Source organism: Nanorana parkeri, unplaced genomic scaffold (genome assembly GCF_000935625.1).
Source record: "Nanorana parkeri isolate BGI_ZX_2015 unplaced genomic scaffold, ASM93562v1 scaffold54, whole genome shotgun sequence".
Lineage (NCBI taxonomy): Eukaryota > Metazoa > Chordata > Amphibia > Anura > Dicroglossidae > Nanorana > Nanorana parkeri.
The window spans coordinates 2659685-2668526 of NW_017306322.1; the positions used below are offsets into that span (position 1 = coordinate 2659685).

The following is an 8842-nucleotide window of genomic DNA, read 5'->3' on the forward strand; positions in this document are numbered from 1 at the left end:
GCATTGAATTTTCATTTCCAAATCTTTATTGCTATCAAACCACTTTTTTCAGTTGACTTGTGAAATGACTTTGGTTTTTCTTTTTGTCTTGTTTAAATAACAGGGTGATGTTGATGAAAGTGATGGTGGGCTTACATCTCGACATCAGACCACTGCTGTACTGTCTTCAGAGTAAGTTTGTAAATGAAAGATATACCTAACTCAAATTAGTATTAATATTTAGTTATCTATGGAGTTTGCTGTTTAGATGTCTGTTTCCCCCCAAGAACTCTGAAAGCTTGTGGGATATTAGGATTCTCAGGTAAGCCTCTACACACTGCTATACACCCTTACATTTGCATATATTGTAATATATATTCAAGCTGGCCAACTGCATCAAAGTGATCCTTCTTTGGCCAGTTCCTACTCTACTGTGCACAATGCCAAATACTTACTAGCTCATACCATACTATATTGCACATATAGTGGCAAAATCAGAAAACTAATATCACTTTTTTTTTTAGGAAGGAAATGATCCGACAGATGATGACTCACATATTCCGCTGTATTGAACCAGAATTGAACAACCTTATTGCCCTGGGAGACAAGATTGACAGCTTTAACTCTTTGTATATGCTTGTGAAGATGAGTCACCATGTGATGACGGCAGAGAATGTCGATTCCGCCTCCTTCCTCAGCACCACACTTGGCAATGTCCTGGTTACCGTGAAAAGGAACTTTGATAAATGCATTGTAGGTGCCATTTCTGGTCTTGGCTGTAGTTTCCATGTTATGTCTTAGGCTGGGTCCACACCTGGGCGTCTCCTATGTGCGCGTTTTTTCCGGACGTTTTTTGAGCGTATTGTCTACCGTTTTCGCACGTTTTTTCACACTTGAAAACGTGCGATGTACGCACATTTTTTAATTGACTACAGAGGCGTCCAATGAAAAAGAATTCCAGTCTTAACTGAGGCGTCCAATGAAATAGACTTCCTGAGACGCAGCATTTCCTTTTCCTGTTTCTTTGTTACAGAGGAGAGTGTGTTGTGTGCAGTGTGTTATGGAGCTGGGCAAACGATGACGAACTGCAGCAGTAGTTGCAGCAGTGCATCTTATGCGTTTGAGGAGAAGGAGACTGAGCAGGCGAGACTGAGACTTAGAGCCCCTGGTTCTCAACTGGTGGGTCGTGGCTCTGTGTGCAGTGGGTCACCGAATGCCTTTCACTTTTCTAGGTGAGAGGCTCCTCTGCCTCCCCTTGGCGAATCACTGTCGGTTCTCACGCCAAGCAGCAATTCAAAATATGCTGCTCGGAACCGAGTGTCAGCTTGATGTTGTCTGGGATGGGGCTATGGCCGTGAGGGAGCTCCATCCATACATGCATTGCTTACAGTGCCTTCATGTGTCCTATAGAGGTGTTGGACCAGAGTGACATCACATTCTGGCTCCCGGCACCTCTACAGGGTGTGCAAGGTAGCTGTACGAGCAATGCACATATGGATGGAGCTCTGTCGCAGCTCAGCTGCCCACACTGGACCCCAGGCTGAGGATCCACTCCAGTTCTCGTAAGGTAGGGAGACTGGGTGGACCTTTAAAAAAAATAACATACAATTAAAACATTTTTGGAGTGTGTATGTATGTGTGAGAATGTCTGTGAGTGTGAGATTGTGTCTGTGGTTATGTGTATGTCTGTCAGTGGTTTGAGGGCCGGTTCACACTAGTACAGTGCATTAATCACATGGTACCGTGCGATTAAAGCACTGTACCACGCAATCGCACCTACCACGCGTTCTGGTGTGGGAGGTGTTTTGCCATTCATTTGAATGGTACCCCAAATACACCTCACACACCATAACGCTGTGCGCTCCATTACAGTGCAACTTGGGTCGCGAATTACTGACCAATGACAAATAATGGGTTCTGAGGTTACACAAGTTGAGCACCACTGTCTTAGAGGAAAAATACAAATTAATATATTGTAGCTTATCAGTTCATTGATGTGGTTACTGCATTAGTTTTCTTTTCTAGGCTTTCTCCCTTTATTTTCATCTGCAAATACCATACGTCCTGTCCTAGGTGGCTACGCTCACTCACTTCACAGTATCGATGGTAGTTACCTTTGTTTAGGACTACAAACACATCTTTAATCTTGCTCTGTATACTCTACTCATTATTAATTTTAATTTAAGTTCTTAGTACATGTTGTAAGATCAACAGATATATTACATGTTTCTGCTGCAAGGAGATCTGGTACAGACCTGTATAAATATTGAGATCACTATGTAAGTTACTTAAAGAATAACTGTGCTATTAGTATAGTATTTAGTATAGTTATCCTTTAACTATACCCCTAACACTTGCCTGTCTCCACTCCATCAGGATCTTTGCTGTGTGGCCCACTGGATAGTTTCTGCTTGTACAGTTTCCCATCTTTACTCTTCAGCACATGCATGCTATAATATACCGTATGTTTGTTGCTATCAATATGTCATTATTGTTAGAGGAATAATAACGGACAGCCTTCCACAGGAATAAACATGTACTTTATCATGTCCCATAATTTGATCTAATTTTCCCATTTTTACAATTGATGCTGATGTGTGCACAATATTCCACTCTTTGTATCTTGCAGAGTAACCAAATGAAGCAGATGGAGGATGTTAAAATCTCAAAGAAGAGTAAGGTTGGCATTCTTCCATTTGTATCTGGGTTTGAAGAGTTTGCTGAACTGGCCGAGTCAATCTTTCGAGGATCTGAGAGACGCGGAGATTTAGATAAAGCTTATACAAAGCTGATTAAATCAGTTTTTATCAATGGTAAGAAGTTTTTCTATTTCCAAATATAGTTTTTTTATATCCCATTCGCTCATAAATGTCATAAAAAGCCTCTGTGTTTTGGGACAGACCTGAATCGATGGCACCTGAACCTCTATTACCTGGCCTACTTTGATGTAGTGGTAGCGCATGTAGGTAGTATTGGAATTGGAATGATGAGCCAGACAAGAATCCTGGTCCTTGCAGTTGGGGTTGGGCATCGCATTAACAATATCTACTAGCAAGTGCTCAATATATTTTATTTTTTTGGCCTTTTATGAAGCCACTCTCCTCCTTGTTTGTGTATGTGACACAAGGACATGAAATGAATGGGATGGGGGTCACTGGGACAGGAAGGCATGCATGACAATGACTACTTCTTACCATTTTCTGTAATGTTGGCTGCAGTTGGACTTTAGCACAATAATGAAAATAGGAAAGAGCAAGCAAGTAAAACGTGAAAGTCACTTCCTGCGTTAGTATATCAGTGTTTTTCTCTTCTGAATTTTTGGAAAAACGTTCTCGAAGGAAAACACACCTGCTTGCTGAGAATGCACAATTGTTTTTCATGGAATAATATGCGCCCATTCATTCTGGTCACAGTGTGTCCATCTCTGTATAGCTATGGCGGGGACATTAGGCTGTAAACTCTGTCAGGTGAAGACACGGCAATGGTCCCTGCACTCTGATCTTTAATCAGTGATTATTAACAAGTGCTTCTTTATTTCTTCTAGTTGAAAAAGTTGCAAATGAAAGCCAGAAGACTCCCCGGGATGTAGTTATGATGGAAAACTTTCATCACATCTTCGCCACTCTGTCCCGTTTAAAGATTTCTTGCATGGAAACAGAGAAGAGGGAAGCCAAGCAGAAATACAATGACCATCTGCAGTCATATGTCATATATTCTCTAGGACATCCACTGGAAAAACTAAATGTAATGTTCTTTCCTTTCTACTTTCTTGCTCCAATCAGCTTTACAAATGATGCACTGCAGTTTTAAAGAGTGTATCTGTGGCGCAACTTTCTTTTTTGCACGCAGGCGCATCCGACGCGTGTTTGGATTGTATGTGCGTGCATATGGAAAGCGGGCGGAAAAAAAATGCGCATTTCCCTCTTTATTTTTTTTGTTACTTTCATTTTTTTTTTTTTTAATGCGATCACGTAGGAGAGATCAGCGGCTAGAAGCTTGCTGATCCCCCTCCGATCTGTCAGGGGAGACCCACTGTGCCGGTCCCAAGCCCACATGGGGGACAGCGAAGCCCGGGGAAGCTGGTGGGGAGGGGGGGCAGCATGCATTCCGCCTCAATACACAAGCGATCTGGCGGCTGTATAGATGTTTTTCTTTTTTTTTTTAAGAATCTTTATTTTCAGTATAGAGATGTTAAACAAATCTTAATGGGAGTGCTGACTACAAAAAAGCTGAAATTCCACTCTAAAGGTTTTAATATCCCTGCTCAGCACTTGATGAAAACATTGAAAAGCTTTGCAAAGCCTGCTGTACACACTGCTGTTATACAGGCTGAAAAACCCATGCAAACATGAATTGGTCATTTTGCAGGGAAGCACACAGCGGCTGCCTAAGACACTGGTGCAGGCTTCATGTAAAGGATCCAACATAACATAGGTTTTCATGATGTGTAAAGAAATGACATAATTTTTTGCTTTTCTTCTAGTTTACTTTTAGCTGCAACTTTCAGCCTCATGTAAAATGCTGCAGCCACGCGAGTGCTGGGGTGGTGCAGCCGAAAAAGCTTTTATTTTTTTGCTCCTTCTTTATGTGGAAATGTTACACTGTTCATTTTAATAATGAATATTGTTTATATCATGTCAGACATTCTTTGAAGGGGTAAAAGCTCGCGTTGCACAAGGAATTGGCTATGAAGAAGTAAGCTACCAGCTGGCGTTCAGTAAGCAAGAACTGCGCAAAGTCATAAAGGATTACCCTGGTAAGGAGGTAAAGAAAGGTCTGGATAACCTCTACAAGAAGATGGACAAGCATTTATGTGAGGAGGAGAACCTGTTACAGGTAACTTTTTTTTTTGCTCCTCAAAACTTTGAAATGTTTTCCTGATCCAGCTTCCCCTCTGTAATATCCCAGTGTCGGTTCACAATGAACACTTCAAATGCTCTGCATGACGCTTGTGCTATGCGTGTCCGATGCCTATTATGTGATTCAGAATTTCAGCATTCACCCAACCTATGACAATGGCACTGTACTAATTCTTGTTTGCAGAGGCAACTCAGTCTTTTCTTAAAGAATATCTGAACCTAAAAACAATGTTCTATATTGCAGCTTAGAAGTCTTTAGATTTGGTACCTGCATTCATTTTCTCTTTTTTCCCCCCTATATTTTTACTTTAATTTTGGAGGAACAGTATTTTCAACCTAGGCTGGTGGATTTGGACTAGAAAGACACCCCATCTAAGGACTTATAAGCTGCAATATATTGCTTTTCAAGCACATACATATACAGTACTTTAATGTTATGCTGGAAAATAAAACATTTTTTGTTTTGTCCTGTGCCTGGTCCAAACCTGAGCTCCCCTGAACACGGAAGGAGCTCCCCTGAACACGGAAGGAGCTCCCCTGAACACGGAAGAAAGCCTCTTCTGTTGCTGCCCAATCAGCTGCTAGTGGGGAATTCCATGCCCGCATCTGCATGTAAGCAAAGGGGCAGGATACATTGCTTACATTAACCTTATATGGACACACGGCCTTGTTTGATCAGTGACATTTACCTAATATGGCCATGTGACCATATAAGGCACAGCTGATTGGGTGGGTGGCTGCAGGAGCTCAGGTTTGGACCATGTTCAGTGCTCATCTCATCCTTAGTCCGAACCTTCAATAATGCCATCAGAGATTTGACGAGTGCCATTTGAAATCTTTTTTGGTTTTGGAATAAATGCTGTTTTTCGAACAAAAGCCACATTCACTGTTAATTTTGTTTGGTCGAGAAAAATGTCCATCCTGTTCCTTCGATTTTGTTTTTTGTTTTTTCTCATCGCTACGATTGAAATCGATCAGCAATTTGTCCCCATTAACTATTAGGATATAAAAGGAACATTTCAAACGTATCTTTTTGAAAAAAATTCTACTAATTTGATGTATGGCCAGCTTTAGCATAAGAGGAAGGCAACTAGCATAGTCAGGAGGAGGTCAGCAATTGCAGCCCCCCTGTTCATCTCATGACCAATTTTTTTAAATTAGGCACTTGAGTTGGTCTTGTTCCAAATAGTCATGTGCTATAAGAGCATTGCATTTTGAAGGTAAATAATGTCATTGTTCATGGTAATCCTCATACTACAATAACAACTCACAGTGACCTTGGATCTGAGAAATGGCCAATCCATGTAGGCCAATTTAATACCATGCGTGGAATGATCTTGCGTGTGCTGTTCTACAGTCTGTTTTTGTCATTTTGCCTCTTCCAGTTTGTGTATTCCTAATTTTAGGCATATGTTCTATTTTCTCTCCTTCCCCAGGTGGTCTGGCACACTATGCAGGATGAGTTCATCCGTCAGTACAAGCACTTTGAAGGTCTGATTGAGAAATGTTACACCGGTGCTGGTATTACTATGGAATTCACCATCCAGGACATTTTGGAATATTTCTCTAGTATTGCGCAATCTCATTAGCGAGTTGGCGTGTAGTAAAGATCAGAGAATAAGCACTTTATGTGTCATTTATATACAAGGATATAAGAGTGGTGGAACTATCTTTGAATGGACAACAAGGAAGAGTGGTGACCGGCATAAATGTAGCACAAACATAACATGAACTAACTACATTTAAGCCAACTATCATTGTTTAATGCTGAACCAGGCAAATCGCAACGCTACTCGGTGTACTGCAAGTCTTATAAATAACAAATACATAAGCTAAACAAATTTGCCAGCTCTCCAGCTAATGAGGATTTAAAATAACATTAATGCAGTGATCTGTAATTTCACATCTAAAATCTAGAAGTGTCAGTATCCATGATCCACCCCTTTGTTAACCTGACACGTGGTTACACACCTTTTTTTTGGATTATCCATGCTATGATAAAAGTCTTTAGAATAACTGCACCACACAGAAGATCCTCATTTATTTAAATCTGTACATAACTAGTAGGAGGCTATGCACAGAGAAGAAACAGTAAACTGGCTGAACGTTGACAACACTATTGTGTAACATGCTTACACCATGTACCCAGTTGCACAAGTTGACAGTAGTTCATGTATGTGTTGCTTTGATACATTATGCAAGACTGCGTGTTACTAACAAGCAAAGGGTCTCCTTCTGAGGATGTGTCATATGTTCATACAAAGACCCGCTGCTCTGATTTCTGTTTATGAAAGGGATTTTAAAACTACTAACGCATATAGTGGATAAAGCAGTGGTGTGGGTGGTTTTATAAATAAGCTAGGTGGATGTATTCCAGCTGACCCTTAGACATCTATACTTTTGAGTAGATGACCATTGGCTGCCAAATACCATATTGAATGAAGGTGGAAATCTGCTAAATACACTGCCTGTCCAAACTAAGAGTTGCACACTAATATTTTATTGGACCGTCTTATGCAGTGTCCCAACATTTATTTCCGTCTATTCATTTTTCCCCAAGATCATGTAGTGATAATGGGAGAGTCTAAAACAAGTCTTCTCCAGCGCATTCCAAAGATTCTCAATGGGTTTAAGGTCTTGGTTATGGGGTGGCCAATTCATGTGTAAAAATTCTGTCTCTGCACTCTCACAATTTGAGCCCAATGAATCCTGCGCCATTGTCATCTTGGAATGGAAAAACCTGGTCATTCAATATATTCAGGTAGGGAGCTGACCACATTTTTTGGGCGCATAACATTGCTGAACCTAGACCTTTTATCCAATGGAAGGCTTCTATCTGTTTGCTTAGCTAAATCCAGGTGATGTATTTTTTTCTTTTTTTTTTTGGACGGGCAGTGTATCCAAGTACGTGTGTATATATACACACACACACACACACACACACACACACCCTAGCCAGGAGGGTGACACCACTGTTCACTACTGCAGCTTCTTGTGTGTTACCTGCTTGCTCATCCAACCAAAAAAGAGCATAATAACAATGTCCTGCTTCCTGTCCTCTAGGCTGCCTAAACTCCTCCTCCTGCAGCTCCCACTGCCCGAAAACGTGCTAGATAGGTTTATAATAAGGATATTTTTATTTTTGCCAGGGTCTTTACCTTTATTTCCGATAAGCACTTTGCTTCTTTTTTTTTTTTACATGGGTTATCAATTTATTTTTGCTACTATTAAATTACTGTGATGCTATTTCTTGTAATGACCTACAACATATTTGTACACTGGGCTGTCTTGTTTCTCTAAAGTTGGCAATGATTTGCCGTGTCTTCAGCTTAAGAGATGGATATTGAATGGAGTGAGGATAGGATCATATGTTATTCTATGAATATCTCATCTGTAAAGCAGAACTTGTTTCTTGCATGAACCTTCCAATATCCTTTCTTTAAAGAAACACTTGAATGTGTTTTCCAGTTCTTAACTTGGTAGAATCTCAAAAAAGTATTTATACTGTTATATATGCCCCATTCAACGGCTTGTGGGCCATGTGTGGGCTCTGAATTTCAGTGCCTGAATTCCTTCTGAATGATATGTCCACCATCACTACTACAGGCATTGTGTAGGCAGAATACAAGCGGAATGCTAGAGGGTTATCATTAGTAGAGTTGTGTGTTTCACTCCTTAGTACCCTTAATAGAGAGTTGGGAAGTTGTAAAAGACATTACAGTGAATACAGAGCAGTATGTATCTACCGTGTTTCCCCGAAAATAAGACACTGTCTTATATTTTTTGGGGCCCAAAAAAACGCACTAGGTCTTATTTTCGGGGTAGGTCTTATTTTAATTTTTTTTAATGTATAACAATCCAAAGTTAATGCAAATCCTAATTAAATAATCCAAAATGGCTAAGTTAAGAATAGGGTGATCAGGGCAATCAGGGGTGCCATACCTTTCCATTCATTGGCACCGCTGATTCTCTCCCGCAGCTCTTCAGGTTCCGCCTTATGCCAC

General features: G+C 40.6%; 1 protein-coding gene across 5 annotated transcripts in view; it reads left to right on the forward strand.

The window, feature by feature from the left end:
• The window catches only part of LOC108804146 (exocyst complex component 1), a 43386-nt gene extending 36808 nt beyond the window's left edge, over positions 1 to 6578 (forward strand). For all 5 annotated transcript variants that reach the window (XM_018575909.1, XM_018575921.1, XM_018575915.1 and 2 more), the window contains 6 exons: positions 104 to 171; positions 504 to 732; positions 2609 to 2792; positions 3524 to 3723; positions 4621 to 4815; positions 6275 to 6578. In XM_018575909.1, the coding sequence (XP_018431411.1) occupies positions 104 to 171; positions 504 to 732; positions 2609 to 2792; positions 3524 to 3723; positions 4621 to 4815; positions 6275 to 6427 (1029 nt within the window). In that variant the 3' untranslated portion in view covers positions 6428 to 6578. The remainder of the gene's footprint in view (positions 1 to 103; positions 172 to 503; positions 733 to 2608; positions 2793 to 3523; positions 3724 to 4620; positions 4816 to 6274) is intronic.
• Positions 6579 to 8842: the final 2264 nt, after the last annotated feature.